The sequence below is a fragment of the Lynx rufus genome, unplaced genomic scaffold (genome assembly GCF_022079265.1).
Source record: "Lynx rufus isolate CCGP_SWC_20201006 ecotype Redwood Valley unplaced genomic scaffold, mLynRuf1.p SCAF_4, whole genome shotgun sequence".
Classification (NCBI taxonomy): domain Eukaryota; kingdom Metazoa; phylum Chordata; class Mammalia; order Carnivora; family Felidae; genus Lynx; species Lynx rufus.
This window is the reverse complement of record NW_025814856.1, coordinates 130,284,871-130,310,607: the sequence shown is the minus strand read 5'-3', so window position 1 is coordinate 130,310,607 and position 25,737 is coordinate 130,284,871. Positions and strand designations below refer to the sequence as shown.

The window sequence follows — 25,737 nt, the reverse complement described above, 5'->3', positions numbered from 1 at the left end:
AGTGTGATGCTGAATTATCAGTGTTATTGATGATTAGAGACAATCTCTTGTGAGTCTCAGACTAAAGAATAAGTTTGGGTTGATCAGTCCCCCACCCCTACCCCCTTGAGTTAAAATTTCTTTGAAGTAATGAAGCAGTTGTCTTTTCAGGTTATGGAAGACACAGAAAAGCCAACAGGAAAAGAAAAACACTTAAAGGAAATGGAAAGCTAATTGGAACCATAGTTTCCAATGTCAGTCAGTACTAGATGCAGTGGGCTAAATATGGCCAGGAATTTTCATGACGAGATTTCATCCAAGAGCAGTATCTACTTCTGGTGCTTTGTGCATACCTTATTCCTCTCCAGTTTGTTAGAGGAAATGACTGATGACAGTTTCCTAACAGTGGGAGGGTGGCACATGGCATGCATGAGGACAAGAGTGCCAAATCTGTTGAACATTCATCATTAGCCAAGCCTCTCTTCCTCTCCATAGGGCAATAAGTGTTCTACCCAGCAGTGTGACCATAAGGCCTAAGCCCTCCTCACTCTTCAGGTTGAGGTCCTGACAATTTAATATTATCCATGGATTTATAAAGCATCAGGAGTTTTAGTAGTAAATATCAGCTTACTGCACTATCAAAATTGTTTTATAAAAAATTTTTGCTAATTAGCATCAGCGTTCAATTATCTGAGTCAGTGGAGTCAAGTCATGTATAATCCATAGCAGTGGATAATCTCTAGATAATTTGTAACTTTGCACTGGAAAAAATTAATTTGTCTCTGTTAAATTTTCCTTAGGCTGTTGAAGTTATCAACCTTTTCCCAGGCATAGATGCATAAATGTAAAGAAAAAAGATACAATTTAGAATTACTTAATTGAGTAAATATCAATTTGGAATATAGAAATTGTAATAGGTTTTGTCTGTATCTCTATAGGTTCTCTAGGCTCAGGAAGGAGAACTAAGAGCTGCAGTTTTAAAGGTGATTTACAACTATTTCCTCTCCTAAGCTTTGCTCTGTTCTCTCCTGCCTAATAGCAATGCTCACCATTTTACAGCTGAGCATAGGATTCTAACTGCACCGAAATCTCACAAGCTCTGGTCTAGGGGTACATGTGTTACTGCTCAAGGAAGTTTATTTTTACATATCAGCTGATAGCCTTCTAGCATTATCTTTGAATTGCTGCATTCCCTCAGGTGTCTGTCCTGAGCACTTTTACTTTCTAATTCTTCTCTAGGAGAGCACTTTAATTCCCACAAGTACAGCCTGATGATGATTCCTAGATCTCTATGTTCTGCTTCACACACTTGGCTGAACTCTCACAGAGACTTGTCAATTGCACGCAGGATGTGTCCCTGTGACATTCAATAGCAATCTCAGATTGAATAATACAAAAGTGAACTCATTGTTTCTCAAATCTGCTCCTTCTGCCATGATCCCTCTGCTATTAAAGGAATTACTATCTTTCCAGGCAGGGGAGAAAGCAGTCAGCTCCACGATCCCTTCTTTTCTCAGCCCCCATGTCCAATCAGTTGCCAAACCATATCCGATCTGAATCCACATTGTGTCTCGTTTCACTTCTATAATCCATATATATTAAGCTTATTTCTGTTTTCATGCCATGGATTTAGAACACGAGACAGTGCCACTTCAAAAAGCTCATACCTAGTAAAAGAAACATAACAAAATAGATTATCAATGGACAGTATGATAATTATTAGTTGCCATTAACTAAGTACCGGTTGCCAAGGCTGGGAGGAAAAAGTGGAAGCCTTCCGCATCCTGGAGAAAGTGACATGAAATTTAGATGAAGGAGATTGATGTAGGTAAAGAGCAGAAGACAGCCTTTCAGAAAGTAGGAAAAAGTAGTATGTGCAAAGGTACAGAGATGTGAGAGAGGAAGGCCTTTTTAAAGAGGTGTTAAGAAAGATCCAGGTACACATTAAGTGCCAAGAGATAAAGCAGAGGTACATTTATGAAGGGCTGTGTCTACTGTGCTATGAAATTGCAATTTCATTCTCAAAGTAGCCTTTCTTTCCTCTTCCTCTTGACACGATCATATCTCTTGTCAGCCCTCTTGTAAAAAATCTCCTGACTGTTCTCTTGCTCTCTGCTCTTGCCTTTTCTTTTGTTAGATTGCAGTCAGAGGTGGCACCCCTGTTCGATTTTTGAACAGTCTCTTTCCTAATCCTTCACTGTCCTATATTTCCAGATTACACTCATCTTCTGCAACCTCCACTTCTGCCAGACACATCCCATGGATCAAGCTTGTGACAACTGCCTTTTCCTCTTAAGTTATAAACTCCTCAAGGCCAGAGTCTGTGGCTCACCCATCTTGGTAGATTTAAATTCCATGTCCTATGCTTTGTACACAGTAGGCTTTTATATATCTGTTGTATTGAGTAATAGGAATATACTTTAGAATCTTGCCACATTTCTTCATTTTTCAAGCTCTTTTATGCACAATGATATAACTGCATTGCTGTAATAAGCACCAGCTTTCTTGTCACTGTCAACAAGTGTTCCTTACAGCCCAGTGGCTCCTAACATGTCCTGCTGCTACATATCAGCAACAGTTCCCAGAGTGGCATGGATGTGTACAAACCTTAATGGGCAATGTTTGCTTTTCTCTGCAGAAAATGAAAGGTCTCACTTTTCCCTGGGGTAAAAGCAGTTTTAGGAAGCACTGATGCAGGGCCCCTTGCCAACCTTTACAATTTCCAGGACTCTACACCTCATTTCACTGACAGGTGTGTTGAAAAGGGCTTGGAACTAGGAGTCAGGGCTAGGATTTGCATCCCACCCTAACTAACTGGGTACCTGTAGGCCATATTTCTGAGCCTTGATTTCCTCACCTGTGGAATTAGGAATTAGACTTTAATTCCAAATATCCTTATCAACATTCCTTCACCAGTATTATCATGGTAGCTTACCAGTTATCTTAAATACAAAAATTACAAAGCCATCCTGACTTCCTTCTTTTCATCCTCATTTAAGCAGAAAAGATGTTATTGGAAGGATATTGAATAGTCCACTGAATGGATGGGATGAAAACTAGTTTTCAACATAAGCTGTCCCTGTGTTTACACGGGAGCAGGGTGATGAGTTTGGCAGTTGCTGTCACTGGATACTTCCTGGCATTCATCCCTCTGCCAGTAACTCTGATGTTTCTGTGTCTCTGCATCACTCCCTCCATCACTTCAGAGTTCCACATGAGGGCATCCAATTGGCTGAGCCCAGAATAGATCCTGTAGAAAAAAAACACAATTGAGGACATAATATTTAGAAAAGATTATTTAAAAGGCATGCTATGTATCGAGGCTTCTAGATAATAGAAGTTCCTATCATTGGAATAAATTAGATCCTGAGATGACATACAAGATTGCATTGCCTTAGTCCCTTGCAGAATAACATTCACCCAGTTTCCTGTAAGGTGAATCCTGTAAGGTCCCTGGGGGAAGCTACTGCAGTGACACTGTCCATTATGATACTTAGAGTGTCCTGTCACAGACCTGATGTGAGAAAAGTTTGCAGAAATTTAATCAGAGAAAAACTTTCCTCTTGTCCTATAAGAGCTGTGTGAGTTAGCTTGTTCTCCTCTTCACATTGACTCTCAGATAGCCAAGAACCAAGTGTGGGGCTTTCCACAGCAACTGCCTTCCCCCTAATAGCAGTCACTTTTATTTATCTTCTTTTGTTCCTGGTTGTTTATTTTGTAAAGCTCCTCACATTCTCTTTGAAAGAGAGAATAAAAGAGAGGTAGGAAATGGGGAGAGATGGATACTAGCCACCCAGTGAACAGAGATAACCATGGTGGTAAAGTGGCTGCATCCACCATAGGAGCAGGCCTGGGAATGGGTATCTGTTTACCTTGTTGTTCCAAATCCTCTTACCCGTGGCAAACTAGTCTATCCCTTTGGCTGCCTTCCCACTTGATACAAATATGGTTTAAGACAATGTCAACAACAATAAAGACTTCCACACCTCTTCCCTTTATATGAACTGTTTTATCTCCTACATAAAACTAGCATATGGGTGGGACATCAGCTACTAGAGAGTGCACAAGTAAACAATGAAATATCAGTAATGCCATCCATCTCCTGTGGATTATTGTGGATACTATGAGTTGCTAACTATCCAAATGATATTCAAGTATTTCATCACCTGCTTAATCAAGCTGCAAAATAAGGAGTTAGACCACTTCAACTCCAGTGATTTGATTATGTGGTAAAGAGAGTAGTGCATAAACATTAATCTTGGGAAATTAATTCATGAAAATTAGCTGAACATATCCCTAGAGGCCTGTTTTGTATCTATTTTTGCATAAAATGTTGAACTAACTACTTACTGAAGGGGTCTTGGGGGAACTAGAATGATTATGCATGATTCTGTAGTTATCTAGAGAGAATCATGAAGAGGCCATGAAGTGACCTGAAAATGCATTCTGATTAAAGCTAAGGCTTGAACAGGAAAATTGCTTTGAAATGATTAAAGTTAAAATTGTTGGTAATGAGGGAAAACACTTGTCCTAGAATGAGGAGTTTAAATGAGAGAATCTCGTTTTGAATCTTTTGTAAGGCATATGGCTTTTACTTTTTCATTGAAAAATATTGGGTTGTCTCAATTTGAAGTTCAGTGGAGGGCAAGGAGGACTTGGAGAATGTTCTAGATAAAAATATGACAAAGGATTGTCTTAAGTGAAAATCTTCCCTCAGGAGAGGGAAATTTAGTATCTTTTAGAATCAGTCCAAATGCACCCACTCAGTGGAGCTTTCCTAAGGGTTGGCCAGAGTACTCTGCTTGGGGTACTTCGCTCCTTTGTATGTCTACCATGTCAGGTATGGTTTACTGAAACATCCATCCTTCCCACCAGATCATGAGATCCTAGGGGACAGAAATCATCTTTATTGTGTGTATTTCCAGCATCTGTCAGGGTGCCTGTCCTGCTCAGAACTAAGCCCATAACTCTGATTACCTTTATTCTCCTTGGCAAATATTCACCTTTGGAGATATTTAAAGATATTAGTATTGTATCTCAAATCTTGAAAGGCAGATGTATTTCAGAATTCAGACTTTTCAGATGTTGGAAAGGTGTTATCAGTGTCTATAAACAGTGTCTATAAACAATGTCTATGCCATATGTAACAATACTTGCAGCATAGTCTGGGAAGTTTCTATAATCAAACACATTAATTGTGCAGCAAAAACAAAGAGGCTATTGTAAAGTTGTAATAGGCATAGGGGTGCATATATCTTTCTGAATTCGTGTTTTAATTTTCTTTGGGTACATACCAAGAGTGGAATTGTGGGATCATACAGTGTTTTTAATTTTTTTTTTATTTTTTTAATGTTTATTTATTTTTGAGACAGAGAGAGACAGAGCATGAATGGGGGAGGGTCAGAGAGAGAAGGAGACACAGAATCTGAAGCAGGCTCCAGGCTCTGTCAGCACAGAGCCCGACGCGGGGCTCGAACTCACAGACCGTGAGGTCATGACCTGAGCTGGAGTCTAACGCTTAACCGACTGAGCCACCCAGGCGCCCCTCTATTTTGAATTTTTTAAGGCACCTCCATACTGTTTTCCACAGTGACTATACCAATTTACATTGCCACCAACAGTGTATGAGAGTTCCTTTTTCTCCACATTCTCACCAACATTTGTTTCTTCTCTTTTTGATTTTAGTCATTCTGATAGGTATAAGGCAATATCTCATTGTGGTTTTGATTTGCCTTTCCCTGATGATGTGTGATGTTGAACATCTTTTCATGGGTCTGTTCGCTGTCTGTAGGTCTTTTTGGAAAAATATGTATTCAGGTTGTCTGCCCATTTTTAAATCAAATTGTGTGTGTATTGAGTTGTACAAGTTCTTTATATATTTTGGATATTAAGCCCTTATCAGATATATCCTGTGTAAATATCAACTCCCAATCAATAGGTTGCTTTTTAGTTTTGTTGATGGTTTTCTTCACTGTACAAAGGCCTTTTATTTTGATGTAGTCCCAACAGTTTATTTTTGCTTGTTTTCCCTTGTCTTAGGAGACATACCTAGAAAAATGTTGCTACAGGCCATGAACAAAAAGAAATTACTACTGTGTTCTCTTCTAGCATTTTTATGGTTTCAGGTCTCACATTTACATCTTTAATCCTTTTTGACTTTATTTTTGTGTATGGTGCTAGAAAGTGATCCAGTTTTACTCTTTTGCATGTAACTGTACCATTTTCCCATCATTTGTTGAAGAGACTTGTTTTATCCCCATTGTATATTCTTTACTGCTTTATCATAGATTAATTGATGATATGAGTGTGGGTTTATTTCTGGACTGCAGAATTATTTAATATAGCCAAAACAAGGAAGCAACCCAAGTGTCCATTGGTAAAGAGGATGTAGTGTTTGTGTGTGTGTGTGTACACACATACATACATACAGTAGAAGTTTATGCAGCCATAAAAAGGATGAGTGAGATCTTGTCATTTGTAAAAACTGGATGGACCTATAGGGCATTATGCTAAGTGAAATATGTCACACTGAGAAAGACAAATACCATGGGAATTCACTCATATGTGGACTCTATAAAACAAAATAAATGAATACAAACAAATAACAGAAGCATCCCTATAAAGACAGAGAACAAACTGAGGGTTGCCAGAGGGGAGGCAAGTGGGGGATAGGCAAAATGGGTGAGAGGGAGTGGGAGATACAAGTTTCCAGTTATGGAATGAATCAGTCATGGAAATAACAGGTACAGCATAGGGAATATAGTCAATGATACTGTAGTAGCATTGTATGGTAACAGATGGTAGCTACACTTGTGAGCATAGCATAATATAGAGAGAACTTGAATCACTGTGTTGTATACCTGAAACTAGTGTAACGCTGTGTGTTAACTATATTCAAACAAAATTTTTTCAATTAAAATGGCCACTTAAAAATTATGAATAGGCACACAGCATGAAATAAAGACTAGAATTTTATAACTGTTAGGTCAGGTCAGGTTTTGCTACCAGAGAGTTACAAAAAAAATAAATAAATAAAACATGATTTTAGGGGGAGCTCTTTGACTTTTGGAATTGCGATAAGATATTGTGGTCCAGTGTTACATCTTCAGGAAGGAAGGCCTTCTCATCTCAGGGAAGTATTCCTGGGTACAAGAACCCTTACTCTTGTCAGTTCAGGGAGGAAGGAGAGAATAGTGCTGGGTTTTTCTGGATGGTTATATGTTCTCATAACCGGCATTGCTACCAGAGTCCCTACAAGAAGGGGTGAAGGAAGTGTGCCATCACTGCCTCTGTGCCTTTGCTGTTTCTCGTCAGCTTTAACCTATTTCTTCTCTTTTCTAGAGCCTCCTTTTGTGTTCTGCACAATTCTTTGGCAGACCGCATGTTCTTTATTCACTTAAACAACCAAAGCTTTGCTGTTATTTGTCTTTGAGTAGATCCAAGTCAGTGATTACTTTAGAAAGGGAGCAGTCTATACACGTGTTTTGTTTAGAGGGCTTATGTTTACCTATTCAATATGGCACGGATAAGAATCTTAGAAATGTATGTGGATGACGGGCCAGTACTATTCTCTTTATGACCCTTGACAAATCCGTATTTGTTAATACGTGTTTAAAAATAGAGTAGGTAGTGTCATTTCTATCTTTCAGTCTTTAAAAATAGCCATTTCATAACATTTTTTTAAACTGCAATGGCTTATCTTTGAATATGATACTTGCTTTTGTGTGTATTTACAAGAAAGGTCACTTCTATGCTATCTGGTAAAAGAATTATATTCTGCTCTTTTCACACCATGCCCTTCTCCACCCCCACCTTTGTCTTTTAGGTTGTTTTAAAGACATGCCTTTAGTAATGTTGCTGTTGATGTCCAGTGTTGACATTCACAAAAATGGTGACTACAGAGAGTGGGGTCAAAAAGGCAAATCTCTGCAATGTCAGGACATCCCTTTCTGTGGAGCAGAGAACTATGGACACCCACTATTGATCTCACTCTGTTTCTTCTCTGAGTAAAGTGTTGTTACATCCAGTACCTGACTGCATCGAGTTTTCTTTGGTGACTCTGATACCAAGAAACGGTCGGTGAAGTGATGGACTTCTACTCCTAGTGATTAGTATTGTGATAATTTAAGCTATCATGCAATTGGAGTCCCTCCATGGGATTAATTAACTGGTTCATGGTGCCCTATTCCTTTGGGATTGATAACTAGGGCATGGTACTCTGGTCTACACTCTCCATTTGCAGCATCGTGTTGAGTGCACAGTACCAAAGCAGAGGCTGTGAGTGAAGTCCGTGTTTCTCTGCAGTCACCTGCTCTTTATGTGCCACTCACATCCCTGGTCTCCATAGCAGTTAAGACAACATCTTTCTTTGTGTTACCCAAATCCAGAAAGAGTTGACAACCTCTGTCAGTGCAGCACGGAGAAGTGTCACCTGGATACCACCGTGAGAAGATTGATGGTGATGTTGTATTCAAGAAAATTTTTATGTGTGAAGGAGGACAAATAGCAAGAACGGTGGTCTATTACCCAAATAACACGTGGGACTCATCCCAGGGGTTTGGGAATCATTTATAAGTTTCTCTCCTCCCTAATATCATTAACTTGGTTTGGAAGTAAATGGTGGTCACCAGAGGCAATCCAAACCAATTTTCTTTGCCTGTATAATATATTCAAAAAATTCTTACAATGCAGTAAATAGGTTGTAAAATTTAAGTCTAGGCATTACATATATGTGTTTTAAATTACATACTGTATCTTGAAAATAATTTTTTGAGACTGAAAGAACCATACCCCAGTTTTTTGGTAGCACTAGTTTATGGTCAGTCTGTTGTGGCACATCATCTATGAAGCTCTCCTGTCACTTACTACTGTTTTCTGAAAAACTTTGGATGTCTCTCTTTAGGTAGGTTAGGGAATTTCCTTGATGTCCAGATAATAAAATATAGCATTTCCAGATTTAAGCTTTCTTTACTCAACATTCACTCATTCAACAGATATTTACTGCTGACAAGTATTTCATGATCTTGTCCAAGATATTATGCTAATTTCTAATATAGAAAAGGTAAGATATAGGCTCTGCTGTCATAAATATTATAGAATCTAGATTATAGACCAGGAACTGGCAAACTATGGCCTTTGGATGAAACTCAGCTTGGTGCTTTTTTGTTTTTTATTTTTGTAAATAAAATTTTGTTATAACAAATCTTATAGTCACTTATATATTGCCTGTAGCTGCTCTGTGCTACAAACCAATGACAGTTGAATACTTGGAACAAATACTGTATAGTCTGTAAGCCTAAACAAGTTACCTCTGGCTATTATAGAAAAAGTTGGCCAACTATTGCTATAGACATGGAAACATAATTATTAAATAATATCATAAGAGAAGCAGGACATTACAGGGAGGAGCAGCATGAATTTTTAACCACACCTTTTTCAAATCCTGGTTCTATTATATACTAGACTCATAACTTTCAGCATAAGGCTTACTATTTCTAAGCCCAAGTATTCTTTTCTGCAAATGAAAATAATGTCTATTCCGCAAGTTTAATATAAGGAATGAGAGAATGTCTATCTGAAACATTTCGGATATAACTATAGTCATTAAGTGTTCCCTGTCTCAAAAGAAGGGGATGACCATGTGTCCTGGAGACATATGTATGCCTCTTGACCAAGCATAATTATTAATAGCCTTCTTCACTCTAAAGTTTCCCAAGTCGTATAATATATTACATGGCCAACACTATGCCTAGAGATTTTTTAGAATTTCAATTCAAATATACTTGACAGCATTACATTAGTTTCAGGTGTACAATATAGTGATTCAACAGTTGTATACATTACTCAGTGTTCATCACTATAAGTGTACTCTTAATCCCTTTCACATATTTCACCCATCCCCCCCAACCCCCCTCTGTTAACCATCAGTTTATTCTCAAGTTGAGTTTTTTTTTGTTTCCCTCTTTTTTTGTTTTGTTTCTTAAATTCCATATATGAGTGAAATGATATATTTGTCTTTCTCTGACTTATTTCACTTAGCATTATACTTTCCAGATTCATCCATGTGGTTGCAAATGGCAAGATATCATTCTTTTTTATGGCTGAGTAATATTCCACATATATATAAATATCTTCTTTATCAATTCATCTATCAATGGACACTTGGGCTGCCTCCATAATTTGGCTATTGTAAATAATGCTGCAATAAACATAGGGGTGCATGTATCTTTTTGAAATAGTGTTTTTATACTCTTTGGGTAGTACCCAGTAATGAAATTCATGGATCATAGGGTAGAACTACTTTTGATCTTTTAAGAAATATCCATGCTGTTTTCCACAGTGGCTGCACTAGTTTTCATTTCCATGGACAATGCACAAGAATTCATTTTTTCTTCACATCCTCACCAACACTTGTTTCTGGTGGTTTTGATTTGATTCTGACAGGTGTGAGGTGATAGCTCACTGTGGTTTTAATTTGCATGTACCTGATGATTAGTGATGTTTATGTGTCTGTTAGCAATCTGTTATGTTCTCTGGACAAATGGATATTTCTTCTGCCCATTTTTTAATTGGACTATTTGTTTTGGGGGTGTTGACTTGTATAAGTTTTTTATATACTCTGGATACTAACCCTTTATGGTCTATGCCATTAATAAGTATCTTCTCCCATTCAGTAGATTGTCTTGGTTTTGTTGATTGTTTTCTTTGCTGTGCAGAAGCTTTTATTTAAAAAAAAAATTTTTTTAATGTTTGTTTTTGAGAGAGCACAAGTGGGGAAAGGGCAGACAGAAGGAGACACAGAGAGCTGTCGGCACAGAGCCCAAGCGGGGCTTGAACCCACAAACCATGAGATCATAACCTGAGCTGAAGTCAGATACTCAACTGACTGAGCCACCTAGGTGCCCCAAAAGCTTTTAATTTTAATGTAACCCCAATAGTTTGTTTTTTGTTTCCCTTGACTCAGAAGATATATCTAGAAAAATGTTACTACAGCCAATGCCAAAGAAATTAGAGCCTGTGCTCTCTTCAGGATTTTTATGGTCTCAGGTCTCACATTCAGGTCCTTAATCCATTTTGATTCTGTTTTTGTCTATGGTGTAAGAAAGTGATCAAGTTTCAATCATTTGCATTTAGCTGTCCACTTTTCCCAGCACCATTTGTTGAAGGGACTTTTTCCTATTGCATGTTCTTGCCTCCTTTGTCAAAGATTAATTGACCATATAATCATGGGTTCATTTCTAGGCTCTCTATTCTCTTCTGTTGATCTGTGTGTCTATTTTTGTGCCAGTATCATACTGTTTTGCTTATTAGACCCTTGTAGTGTATCTTGAAATCTGGGATTGTAATACCTCCAGTTTTGGTTGTGTCTTTAAAGATCGCTTTGGCTATTCAAGGTCTTTAGTTCTAGTTCTGAAAAAATTATTTTGGTATTTTGATAGGAATTGTATTAAATCTGTAGATTGTTTTGGGTATTATAGACATTTTAACAGTATTTATTCTTTCATTCCATGAGGATGGAATATCTTCCCATTTTTTTGTTTTGTTTTCAATTTCTTTCCTCTGTGTTTTATAGTTTTCAGAGTACAGGTCTTTCATCTCCTTGGTTATTCTTATTCCTAGGTATTTTATTATTTTTGGTACAATTGTAGAGGAGATTGTTTTATCTTTCTGCTGCTTCATTATTAGTGTATAGGAAGGAATGTAACTGACTTCTGTATATTGATTTTGAATTCTTTACTGAATTCATTTATCAGTTCTAGTAGTTTTTGGGTGGAGTCTTTTGGGTTTCCTGTATCTAGTTTCATATCATCTGCAAACAGTGACAGTTTTAGTTCTTTTTTGGCCATTTGGATGCCTTCTATTTCTTTTTCTTGTCTGATTGTTGTGGCTACTACTTCTAGTATTGTATTAAATAAATAAAAATGGTGGGAGTTGACCTTGTCTTATTCCTGATCTTAGGGGAAAAGTTCTGAGTTTTTTTTACCACTGAGTATAGTGTTCACTGTGGGTTTTTCATATATGTCCCTTATTATATTGAGATATATATTCCCTGTATACCTACTTTGTTGAGGGTTTTAATCATGAATCAATGTACTTTGTCAAATTCTTTTCTCTACCTATGAAAACAATCATATTTTTTTTATCCTTTCTCTTGTTGACACATGTATCATGTTGACTGATTTGCAAATACTGAACCACCCTTGTATCCCAGATATAAATCCCAGTTGATTGTGGTGAATGACTTTTGAAATGTATGTTGGATTCAGTTTGTCAGTATTTTGTTGAGGATTTTTGCATCTATGTTCATCATAGATAATGGCCTATAGTTGTCCTTTCTTGTAGTATCATTATCTAGTTTTGGTATCAGGGAGAAAACTGGCCTCCTAGAATGAATGTGGAAGGTTTCCTTTCTCTTCTATTATTTGGAATAGTTTAAGAAGAATAGGTATTAACTCTTCTTTAAATGTTTGGTAGAATTCACCTGTGAAGCTCTCTTGTCCTGGATTTGTTTCCTGGGAGTTTTTTGATTACTGATTTAATTTCATTACTGGTAGTCAGTCTGTTCAAATTTTTTATTTCTTCCTGCTCCAGTTTTTGGAGTTTATGTTTTGAAGAATATATCCATTTCTTTTAGATTGTCCAATTTGTTGGCATATAATTTTTAATGATCTTTTATAATCTTTCATATTTTGGTTGTTATTTCTCCTCTTTAATATGTGATTTTGTTTGAGTCCTTTCTCTATTTTCTTTTAATATATGCTCTCATCTTTATTATTTTCTTACTTCTGCTGGTTTGGGATTAGTTTTTTTCTTTTCTAGCTCCTTCAGGTGTTAGGTTGTTTTCTGAGATTTTTGTTACTTCTTGAGGTAGGTCTGAATTGGTATAAACTTCCCTGTGAGAACAGCTTTTGCTGCAATCCAAAGATTTTAGAATCTTGTTTTCATTTTCACCTATCTCCATGTACTTTTTAATTTCCTCTTTGATTTCTTGGTTGACCTATTCATTGTTTAGTAGCATATTATTTAACCTTCTTGCATCTATAGTCTAAATAGATTTTTTCTTTTGTTTGATGTCTAATTTCATAGCATTTTGGTCAGAAAAGACTCATGATATGACGTTAATCTTTTTAAATTTGTTGAGACTTGTTTTGTGGCCTAATATGTGATCTATCCAAGTGCACAGGGAACGGTCTCCAGAAAAAAAATGTTTATTCTGCTCTTTCATGATGGAATATTCTGAATATATCTGTTAGATCCATCTGGTTGAGTAGGTCATTCAAAGCCACTGTTCCCTTGTTAGTTTTCCTTTTGGATGATCTATCCATTGATGTAAGTGGGGTGTTAAAGTCCCCTATTATTGTATTACTATTATTAGGTGCTTTATGTTTGTTGTTAGCTACTTTATATATTTTGTTTCTTTCATGTTGGGTGCATAAATATTTACAATTGTTATAACTTCTTACTGGATTGCTCCTTTTATGATTATATAGTGTCCTTTGTCTCATTACAGTCTGTTTTAAAGTCTATTTTGTATGATGTAAGTATTGCTGCTCCCATTTTATTTCACTTCCACTTGCATGATAAATGCTTTTCCATTCCTTCACTTTGAATTTGTGTGTTTCTTTTTTGTTTTAAATGTTTATTTTTGAGACAGAGCATGTGCACAAGTGGGGAGAGGCAGAGAGAGGATCTGAAGCAGGCTTGTGGTGCCAGCAGAGACCCCGATGCCGGGGCTTCAACTCATGAACTGTTGAAGTGTGAGATCATGACTTGAGCCAAAGCTGGCTGCTCAACTGACTGAGCCGCACAGGTGCCCCTGAATTTGCATGCTTCTTCAGATCTGAAATGAGTTTCCTGTAGGCAGTGTATAGATGGATCTTGTTTTTTGTTTTGTTTTTCTATTCCATCAACCTGTGTCTTTTGAATTGAGTGTTTAGTCCACTTACATTCAAACTAATTATTGGCAGGTATGTACTTACTCCCATTTTGTTACTTGGTTTATGGTTGTTGCGGTAGTTCTCTGTTCCTTTCTTCTCTTGCTCTCTTCTCTTACAGTTTGCATTCTGCAAGAGGGAACATACAGCTGCCCCAAACCAAGGCAGGAAGGGTTGGAGGGGTGGAGTAGTCGAAGCATGAGGATGGAGGTGTGTGGGTACACTGTTAGCAAGCTAGGTAGTAAGTGTTGGCCCTGGTTTCTATAGGCTGCATGTCTAAGCTGGGGGTGGGGGAATGAAATGGCTTCTGCCAGCACTTTTCTTTCCTGAGAAATCTCCCAAGGATCCTCCCCTTCCAGCACATGCCCTAAGATAAGTAAACAAATTTCCCTCTTTTATACCCCAGCCATTTTTCAAACTGCTCTTTCTATGCTGTATCTCTGCAGAGCACTTTGTTGTGCTCTTTAAAGGCATGGACTCAGTTTCCTCTAGCCTTCCCGGCTCTCCCAGAGCACAGCCTGCTGAGTTTGAAAGTTCCAGGTGTTAAGCCTCACTTACTCTAAGAACACATGAAATTTGACCCCTCTGGTTTTCAAAGCCAAATGTTACGGGAATTCATCTTCTGGGTGAGGTTTCCCATGCCTCACAACAGGCCTCCGTGCCTGAGGTGTCCCTCCCTCCTGATGACAGTCCCTGCAAGTCCATTTAGATCCCAACCATATCCCTGCTCTTCCTACCCTCTTTGATATGGCCTCTTCTCCACATTTTGCTGTGGAGAGTCTTTTCCTGGGTAATTTACACTGATATGGGTGTTATCTAGTTGCATCCATAGGAGGAGGTGATCTTAGGCTCCTTCTACTCTGTCATTTTCCCCCAAAGTCCCTTTCTTTTCTTTTTTAAGAACCTGATATTGGGTAGACCATCACCAGGCCTCAGTTCCTTAAAAAGGAACAAATGGTTGAGAACTGCGGTGGCTGGAAGGGCTCCATGGAAAAGTTAGGCTACACTGGGTTTTATAGGAAGGTCCCAGGGATATGAGGAAGAGGATTACAAACTGAGTACAGAAGCCATCAGAAGCAGGAAGGTGGGCATGATATGTGGAGTTGGGTATACCATGGAGGCCCTTAGAGTAGAACTTGCATACTGAGAAATCATGTAGGTAAGTTTGGAAAGATGTGGGTATAAAGGATGTTGGACGACAGAGTGGAAAGCTGGCTGACTTCTTTAAGCTCTGGGAAATCGGCAATTCATTTAAACAGTGTTCTTCCAAGTTCCAGTGTTGTTTCAGTTTGATTTGACCTTCAGAATTGTAGGTAATTTAATAATGCAGAATGAATATCATGTGGCTGCTGCCTTGTTTATGTGGAGATTTTTCTCTCTTATACTGCTAAGTAAATTAATCAAAGACTGACTTTATTTGCTAGTAGTGATTATATAAAATGTGTTTTTTTTTTCTTAAGAAAATATTTTAATCAAATGAAATTTTGTGCTTCATCTCATTTTTCATCCTGGTCCATTTCTGACCCTGGCTGTAGTTCTGAATGGCCTTTTTAAAAAGTCTTTGCTTCCATTAACAGTCATCATCTTCTTCCTCTCCTATGTTTCCCTTTCTATCCTATCTGTGGACTCTTATGCTTTTGCTTGTCCTTATCTTATCCTTTCAAGCTCTTCCTTCAAGAGAAGAGGGTATCCTGAAGCCAGGAATTGGAAGACTGATGGTCTATGAATAGGGGGTGGAGAGAACCAAAATAATGCACACCTGTGCCTTTGGCACCTGAAGAAAAGGCTGGGCTCATGAAGGTTGTGTCTACGACATGCCAACATAACTTCTCTGTGGATCCAATTCAATCAAAGGCAGGCAATTCAGTCCATGTGCTTCTTTGGCATTGTGTGGACAAAACAAACTAGTTGACTGATAGTGCTGATCAATTTTCAGCTAGTACTTTTGGTGTTTCCTAGAGCAGAGATCTCTAAAGAGGGGAGTGAGACTAGACAAGGGGTGTGTATAATGATCCCCAGGATACAAAAACAAAAAATTAGTACTCCTGAACTAAAAAACAAGAGTTGGAGCTTTACTAACATTTGGTTTTATGGACTGTTAGTACTAATTGTAATAATTTTTATTATATATAATTTTTAAATGTGTAAATATGGAGGTCAGTTCTCCAATATTTTTTACTGGTAGGATGCACAATTAAAATAGATCATTCTAGATCATTGATTCTAAATCTATGGGCAACAGTTATTGTAAGAGGCCTATTAATATATGTGGATGGGCAAATTTCTCATTAAGCAGACAGTAAAAAAACAATGATCTGCTTAGGATTTCTAATTTAATAAGTTTCTGTTGTGTTCAAAAATTTACTGTAAAAGTGGATTTCTTATGCCTAAAAATGTTGTGAATCCATTGAAAAGGAGACATAGCTACACATGGGACACAAAAGAGCATAGGGTAGAGTTAAGTCCCAGTAAAATGTTAGGTTGGTTGGTCAAAGTAACAAAACCTATTGAAAAAATTTTAGTCATACCTTGGAGTATTATAGGGTCTGTTCTAGATCACTACAATAAAGTGAATACTACACCAAGGCATGGTAAATGAATTTTTTAGTTTTTCAGTGCATATAAAGGTTATATTTATACTATACTGTAGTCCATTAAATTTGTAATAATGTTGCCTAAAAAGTTTACATGCCTTAATTAAAAAATATATTCTAAAGAAGATTAATCCACTGAACTTTCAAAAAGTCTTTGTGTGTGTGGTGGGGGGGGGGGGGCGGGTAGACAGTCTTGCCTCAGTGTTGATAGTTGCTGGAGGGGGGGATGGCTGTGACAATTTCTTAAAATAAGACAACAGTGAAAGTTGTTGCATAAATCTGCTTTTCATGAACAATTTCTCTATAGCATGTGATACTATTTGATGCATTTTCAAAACTGGAGTCAATCCTCTCCAACCCTGCTGCTGCTTTATCAACTAAGCTTCTGTAATATTCTAAGTCCTTTGTTGTCATTTCAACAGTTTTCACAGAATCTCCACCAGGAGTGCAGTCTATTTCAAGAAACCATGTTTTGTTCTCATTCATAAAATGATGAGCACCTCCTCATCCATTAAGGTTTTATAATGAGATAGCAACAATGCAGTCACTTTTTCATGTTCCACTTCAAATTCAAGTTTTCTTGCTATTTCCTCTACATCTGTAGCTACTTTCTCCACTGAAGTCTTCAGCCCCTCAAAGTCATCCATGAGGGTTAGAATCAACTTCTTCCAAATTCCTGTGAATGTTGATATTTTGGCCCCTTTCCATGAATCCTAAGTGTTCCTAATGACATCTAGGATGGTGAATACTTTCCAGAAGGTTTTCAGTTGACTTTGCTCATATACTTCAGTGATACCAATGTTTGTGGCAGCTATAGTCTTAAAGAATAAGACTTATTAAAGAATAAGCCTTGACAGTCCAAACGTGTCCTTGATGCATGGGCTGCAGAATAGTTGTTGTGTTAGCAGGCATGAAAACATTAATCTCATTGTACATTTCCATCAGAGCTCTTTGATGACCAGGTGCATTGTCAGCAATATTTGGAAAGGACTTTCTTCTTTAAGCAGTAGGTCTCAATAGAGGGCTTACAATATTCAGTGAACCACATTGTAAACAGATGTGCTGTCATCCTGGCTTTGTTGTTCCATTTATAGAGCACAGGCAGAATAAATTTAGCATAATCTTTAAAGGTTCTAGCATTTTTGGAATAGTAAATGAACATTGGCTTCAACTTAAAGTCACTAGCTGCATTATCCCCTGACAAGAGAGAGAGCCTGTTCTTTGGGGCCAGACATTGACTTCTCCTCTCTAGCTATGAAAACCGTAGTTAGCATCTCAGCATCTCCTTCCAATAAAAGGCTATTGAATCTACATTAAAAATCTGTTCACTAATATAGCCACCTTCATTAATTATCTTAGATATTCTGGATAACTTGCTGCTTTACCTTGTTCTTTTTTGTTATGGACATGGCTTCTATCCTTAAACCTCATAAACCAATTTCTGCTAGATCAAACTTATCTTCGGCAGCTTCCTTTCCTCTCTGCCTTCATAGAATTGAGAAGAGTTAGGGCCTTACTCTGGATTAGGTGTTTGTTTAACAGAATGTTGTGGCTGGTTTGATCTTTTATCCAGACCACTAAAACTTCCTCCACATCAGCAGTAAGGCTACCACTTATTTATCATTTGTGTGTTCACTGGAGTAGCTTTTTAATTTCTTTGAAGAACTTTCTTTTTTCATTCACAACTTGGCTGTTTGGCACAAGAGGCTTAGCTTTGGCCTATTTTGGCTTTTGACATGCTTCCTCACTAAGTGTAATTATTTATAGTTTTGATTCCAAGTAAGAGACCTGTGACTCTTCATTTTACTTGTACACTTAGAAGCCATTTGGGGTTATTAATTGGCCTAATTTTGATAGTGTTGTGCCTCAGGGAACAGAGAGGTTTGAGGAGAGGTAAAGTGATGGGGGAACAGCCAGCCAGTGAAGCAGTCACAACACACATTTATCAATTGTTTGCTGTCTTAAAAAGGCGCAACTTGTGGAGCCCCAAAGCAATTAGAGTAGTAACATTAAATATCACAGATCACCATAACAAATATAAAAAAATTATGAAATAATGTACGCATTATCAAAATACGACATGGATACAAATGAGCAAATCCTGTTGGAAAATGGCACTGATAGACTTGCTCACCACAGGGTTGCTGCAAAGCTTAATAAAACTAGGTATGCCTTTGCATGCTTCAGCATCTCTCTTTTTAATAACAGAAAAAAAAACTTTTTTTCTGTCTTCAACCTGTTTCCCTATTTTGAGTGATTATTGGCACGTTATGGAACTAGCTTCGAGCACAGTATTCCTGTTTATTCATGTCTATATTAGTGTTGGGCTGCCATAATCAAATATCATAGACTGCATGGCTTGAACAACAGAAAGTTTCTCACAGTTCTGGAGATAAGAAATCCAAGGGCAAGTGTCAGAAAGTTTTGGTGTTGGGAGGCTTCTCTCATTGTCTTGCAAATGGCCAACTTTTTGCTGTGTCCCCACATGCAACCCTATTGATTGTGTGTCTTAATGTCCTCATCTAACAACCATTCCAGCCCAATTGGATTAGGGTCACCTTAATGGCCTCATTTTAACTTAGAACCTTTAAAGAGGTAACTATCGCCAAATACTCATATTCTGAGGTGCTGGGGATTAGGGTTTCAACCTATGAGTTTTGAGAAAAATAATTCAGTTTGTAACAAGCATTTCCATTATGATCAATCTAGGTGTTTCGGGAAAGTATGTGGGACCTAACAAAACTCAAAAGCAGTGTAATTAAGTTGACCCAATCTTGATTTGTCCAGGACAGCCCCATTTTACTATTATCCTGACTTAATTTAAAAGGGCTCCCTTTGACAAAGTGTCTCATTTGGAAAATAAATTACATGGTAGATCTTGATAGGTTCAAGAGCCAGGGGGCATGCACTTCAGTCTTGGCTCAAAAGAACCTATTGCTGTGCCTAGGTTTCCTCTACTATGGAGACCATCATAGAACCTGCATCACACAGTTATTGTGAGGATTAAATGCATCAGAATGACTGAGTCATTCAGAACACTGACCTGTGTGTAGTAAGAACTGAGGGTAACACTGAGTAAGCGACAGGGAGGAGGATTATATTTGTTAGGTGTTATGGTTAACTTTGTGTTGATATGCCCCGATTCAAGAGACCCCCCTGAAAACAAACCACCAGAGTCCAGAGCCAAAGCCAAGCGGCAAGGGTCGTTTATTGCAGGTTCGAACCCGGTCCTCTGCACACTCGTCGCCCGGTGACACAAGAGGCCCCGAGCAAGGATCTTACAGCTTCTTTTATAGACAGGCACAAACAAGTTAGGGATTTTTTTGAGGTTACAGAGTTGTTATAGGCTGACATTTAAATTTGAATGCTCAGCAGAACTTGATTGGTTCCCGCCTTTATTTCAAACCATTCAGCAGAACTTGATTGGTTCCCGCCTTTATGTCAGACTATGACCGGGCGCGCCCTGGCTGGTTTCGGGAACGGCGGGGGAAGGGAAAGATCTTTTCTTTGCAGTTGTGAGTACACCTGGTAATTTTTCTCTTAGCCTCTCAGTGTGTCACTTTAGCTGGGCCTAGGTGCCCAGCTCTTTAGTTGTTTCTGTAGAGTGTTTTTGGGATGAGTTTTACATTTAGATTAGAGGACTTTGAGTAAAGCTGATTGTTCTCCAATAGGTGGGTGGGCTTTGTTCAATCAGCTGAAGGTCTGCTTAGAACAAAAGCCTGACTACCCGCAAGCAATAAGGGATTTGCCTGGAGACTACTGCCTTTGAGCTTAAACTGCAGCTCTTTCCTGAGTCTTCTGCCTTCTGGCCTTTCCACATTAGATTTTCAAAGCACCAAGCCTCCACAATTACATGAGTTAAATTCTTAAAATAAACATTTCTCTATATACACACAAATCCTATTAGTTCTGTTTCTCTGGAGGACCCTGCCTAGTATGGTATGTATGGAAACGAAAGCTGGTTTATTTCAAGTATAGCTTTTAATTTTTAAATATTTCCTTTATTTCTGGATTTTTTCTGTCCTTCATTCGCTGTACCCTTTGCATGTCTGTATGCATATCAATAAAAAAATAAAGATCTGTGATAAGACTGCTAAGAGAGTATATAGGCATTCTCTGTACCTTAGTGTTTCTTAAAGAAACACTTAAATATTGCATTCCATCCAATACTTTTAAACCATACTAATATTCTACATATATGAGAATTTTCACATTCATAATTCTAAAGATGAAATTTTTTTCAGAAAGTGAGTAGTATACCTAATAAATGTTTAGAATAAAAGAATTCTAGGTTTTAGTAAAATGAATGTTGATTGAAAAAAATCCAGTCACCAAGAAAGCAAGCAAATATATTGGCAAGGGTTCTGCAAAGTTAAAAGACTGGCAACTCAACCATAGGAAAAAAAAGTTAAAACAACTTGGAACCGCAAATAAAGGCTTGAGGAACAACTGAGTAGCAGCTATCAAATCTAAAAAGGGTTATTGTGCAGAGGATGGAGACCAGCTGTCCTATAGCTCCACTGAGCCCAGACATGAACAAAAATAGATAAAAACTTTACTATGACAGACCATTTAGATCGAGGTTCCTGGCAGTTAACATGTTTGGAATGGTTACTTAGCATGTTTCAGAATATATTCAAGGGATTCTTTAAAATTGGTCAAGTTCACTTTTTCTGGGTGTGATGCTAAGTGGAAAATTCAGATCCTAGGTTCCCAATGAGGTTAATCAGAATCACTAAGAGGATGGGGTAGGGTTGTAAAAACCATATGCTCCCTTTCTATGAAATGTTAGGAAATGTTTTCTAGGATGTTACAAAAGGGAATGTGTAGTGTTCTACCTTTGGTATGAGAAAAAAAGGGGGAAATAAGAGAATGTTTCTTTTTTCCAAAAAAGAAACAACAACAAAAACTGATGAAAATACTTAATCTATAGAGGTGCAGTGGTGGATGAGAATTAATTTGTGTATATTGTTTTTTGTATCAGTTTCCCATTGCTAATACAATAGATTACCACAAATACAGTAGCTTAAAACAAATCTATTTCACAGTTCTGGAGGTCATGAGTCCAATATGGATCTCACTGGGCTAAAATCAAGGTATCAGCATGGCTACATTTATTGTGACAGCTATAGGGGATAATCTGTTTCCTTGCTAGTTTCTAGAGGCCACCTGCATTCCTTGGCTCATGGCCCTTTTCTCCATCTTCAAAATCAAGGAGTACAACATCTCTGTCTAAATCTGACCCTTCTGCCTAGCTTACCTACATTTAAGGATTCTTATCCCATGAACCCAAATATAATCATGTTATAGAATAGTCTTGTTATCTTAAGGTCAACTGATCAGCAACTTTAAGTCCATTAGGATATGGTAATCCTTACAGAGTAACTGTGTGTTGGGGGGCATTCTGCCTACCTCACACCTTTTAAGAATAATTTTAACTCCTGAACCATGCAAATGTTTAAATATTCAAAAAAAATACTGAGTCCAAAAGGATATCAAAAGCACACTAAAATTGAATACAAATAGAAGCAAATCTACACTGTGGAGGAAAAAAGGACAAATTCCAATAAATATACCCTTAACATGAGGTGTATTTTAAGGATTAAAATAATTTCAAAGAAACCTTGATTTTACTAAACTGGTAGTTGTTGGAAATCTGAGTGCTCACTCTGGAAGAAAGGAGCTAGAAATATAGAATGGGGAAAGTTGAGGGAAAGCCCTAGGGTTTTGTATTTTTTTAATGTTTATCCTATGAAATGGCTTTGAATGTTGACACCCTCAGAGCAATAAGTACCTATAGTAGCAGGTTTTGGTTTCTAAATAGTATTCCTTGGTAAAACCAAGCCTCTTTAATGAGATGTCAAATATCAGGCTGAACCACTATCAAGTACGAGTAAGCCTACAGCATTCAGTGGTACCAAAAAGGAAGTGCTCAGAGACTGATGGAGATATGTCCATCATTGATCAAGAACCTCCCCACTGCTCTGAGGACATTGGAGCATTAAACCAAAATCTCATAATATATTTTGAAATTAAAAATATTTGATATTAAAAGAATTTAGGATTAGAAGGAGAAGCACTTTAGAGAAAAATGAAAGCTATTAAATATAAAAGGAATAATAAATTAGGAAACTCACTAGTGTAATCATCAATGTAATAACTGATTCAGGGAGGATCATCCATGGATGTTAAAACTATCAGATGATTGAAAAACCAGCTTCTTTCAGAGACAGTGAAATGATTGGATAAAATTTTGATGCAAGATAGTGAAATATTTCAAAATATCATCCCACAGCTTATTCATGACAAAAGGAAAACAGTTTGTTTATAGTGGAGAAAGCTGGTCAATATCACATTAATCAAATTATCCAACTTCATTCATGTCACAACAAGAGGACAAACAGATATTTTGTGCCTTCTGACATGACAGAATGGGAAGAATACACTATCAAGCACATTGTGTTCTTGCCAAGAACATTTAACTTGAATCTATTCAGGAAGGGAAAAGTCGAGCAATTCTAAATGTAGGGTATTTTACAAGGCAACAGCCCCAAACAGAAATCATGACAATTATGATGTAATTCTGGACCCTTGATTAAGAACTTAAAAAATAGCTATAAAAGACATTATTGGAACAGTTGGAAAATTTTGATTGTTGTAAGCAATATTGATCATTATTACATAGAATGTATTATGTTTATGTAGTAAAGAGTCTTAGTTCTGAGGAGATACATGTGGAAAATTAGGAATAAATTCAGAATGTCAGCAACTTTCAAATGGTTCAAAAAATATGTACACAGGTACACATACAAAGAGAAGGGAACAAATGCAACAAAATGTAAATGGTGAATTTGGGTGAATTTTTTTTTTCTACCACATTTTCAAATTTTCTGCAGGTTTGATTTTCAGAGTAATATTCCTTTATTGGGCTCTCGGGGCTTCTTCATAGACTTTGGGCTTATTTTGTTTGTATTCCAAGTTGTTGTGAAGGGTTTTTTTTTTTTCTTCTTTTTAAAAAAAAATGTATTTCTAGTTGCCTTTTTAGAATCTCTCACTTGACATCCAGTTCTTTGAGTCTCTGTGCAACATTTTCCTGAATGCAGATGCTAGGAAATAGAATTTCAATGAAAGCGGTCTTGTATGCTAATCTCTATGGAGCTTCAATTTATAGGAAAACATTTGAAAATAAAAAGTGGGCCCATAGTATTTGGTTTGCAGCTAGCACTAAATAGATAATGTGCTGAATGTAAGTATTTTGTAAACTTTTAAATGCTATTAAATATTATCTAATAACAAAAATGGCATCCACAACAAAAGATACAGATTTCTAGACCCTGCTTCTGCTTTGTTGAAGGGTGATCTGTGAAAATAGAACCTGGATCTGCATTTTAGACAGGTTTGCCCCACTCTTCCGCTCACTGAAGCTCATGTCCCTATGGAAACCTAAGCTGTCTTTAAGGGCTCAGCCTTCAGTCCTCCAAGACGACTTCCCTCTAGTTACCTCCACTTTAATCCTGGCACATCTCTGCTGATGGGGGTTCTTTGCCCTCTGTCATGATCTTTATACTTGATTCTTTTTCCTGCTTCCCATCCTCCATTGCTGGCTTTCCCTTGGTTTTCCACCTCCCTCTGGGAGCACTAGTTCCATCTTGCTTCCTGTAGTTTCCAAGATCTAATTTCTGCTGCTCAGCCAGTAGGTGGGAAAAATATTTTTTCATGTCTCTGACTTTTCCACAAAGTCCAGTCCCTCTGAAATAGTGGCAGTTATATAGGAGATTCTGAGAATGCAAACCAGATTTATGTTTCCTGGGTGGCAAGGTGGTTAGGGAGGAGTGTGTTTAAGGTTGCATGCAGACTCTGGAGTTGGATGGCTCAGCCAAGAAGCCAGCCTCCACCCCGTGGTAGCTGTAGCATTTTTGGTAAGCTCTTTAACCAACCTTAATTTTGTTTTCTCATGTGCAAAATGGGGGTAATACCTACCTAAAATGATTCGTGAGGATTAAAGGCATTCTATCAATACTTCCGTACATTACACCTAGAAAAGTACCACCTAAATGTTTACTATTTTTAATCATCTAAGTAATTTTTTTCTTATGTTCTTTGTGTCTCTCATGGGTTCAGGTTTCCCTAGGACTTCTGCATGCCCATGCTACACATATCTTGTGGCCTCCAGAGCGCTGGCAGAAACTGGAATCTGTTCTTCCTCCAGAGCGTTTACTAGTTCAGAGCGAAGCAGAATGATGGCATGGGTCTCCCTCATCTGCTGACATTGGGAGGCCAACACCACCAATCACAGGAAAAGTAATGGATGAGCCTTCAAAAGGGCAAAGCTTGTTTCAAATGAGATGATCCATATTATTAAAGAGTTTTAAACAGTATTAAATATCAACTGATTTTGTGTTTAATTGTAATACCCTATTGTTTAATGCCAAAAAAATGCAGACCTTTGGGAATATGAAAATCTTATTCCCATGTCTTAATTTGGGGATAAATCTGAGAATCTTTGTTATGTATACTTATCCCATTGATTGCTGAGTTTTAATTTTGGTGCTTGCTGGTGAAAGAATATGAAAATTAATACTGGATGAAAGTAATTGAGTAATGTCATTTACTCTTAAGATGAAACATGTAGTGATGGGAATTATGTCATGATTGACAGTATTTACAATACACTGACCACCAGTTAGGAAGAACAGTAAACTGTGATGTAAAAATAAAATACTGATTTGCTCAGGTACTGTTTTGGGTATTTATCATTTAACCTATACCTCCATTAATGAGGAATGTATTATCTTTTTCTTGGAAGCAAGGAATTAAAGTAATGGAGAACTAATTCTATCAATACAAGTAAACCTTTCTTATTGGCCCTTTTAAATCCAAAACTGCTGAGTGATCTCATGCCCCTTCACATTGATGAATAAACCTGTTTAGCAGTATTTAGTCACTATTTGGTAAAATTTTCTGAGTGAAATGGAAAGTGGTTACTCCAGGTCAACCAAGTTTTATTAGTCCCCCAGTGATTTTCCGACTTTATGATACTGAAATCACCAATTGCAGCGTGGAGTAATATTAGCATAATAGATGCTGTAAATTGCATAGATAAGGAAGTAAATTCCTATATACAAGTCTATATTTACTCTTGCAAATGTAGATGCAAACTTCCTTGGTCTGGAATGCAAAGAGAAACAGCAGAAAACCATACACATAGTAACAGTGTATGTTACTAATAA

The 25,737-nt window shown here is 37.4% G+C and overlaps 1 protein-coding gene across 1 annotated transcript in view; it reads left to right on the top strand.

Annotated features, from left to right (window-relative positions):
• Positions 1–24,885, top strand: part of IMMP2L (inner mitochondrial membrane peptidase subunit 2) — an 878,078-nt gene extending 853,193 nt beyond the window's left edge. The window contains exon 6 of the mRNA XM_047094818.1: positions 24,629–24,885. Within this exon, the coding sequence (XP_046950774.1) occupies positions 24,629–24,748 (120 nt within the window). The 3' untranslated portion in view covers positions 24,749–24,885. The remainder of the gene's footprint in view (positions 1–24,628) is intronic.
• Positions 24,886–25,737: the final 852 nt, after the last annotated feature.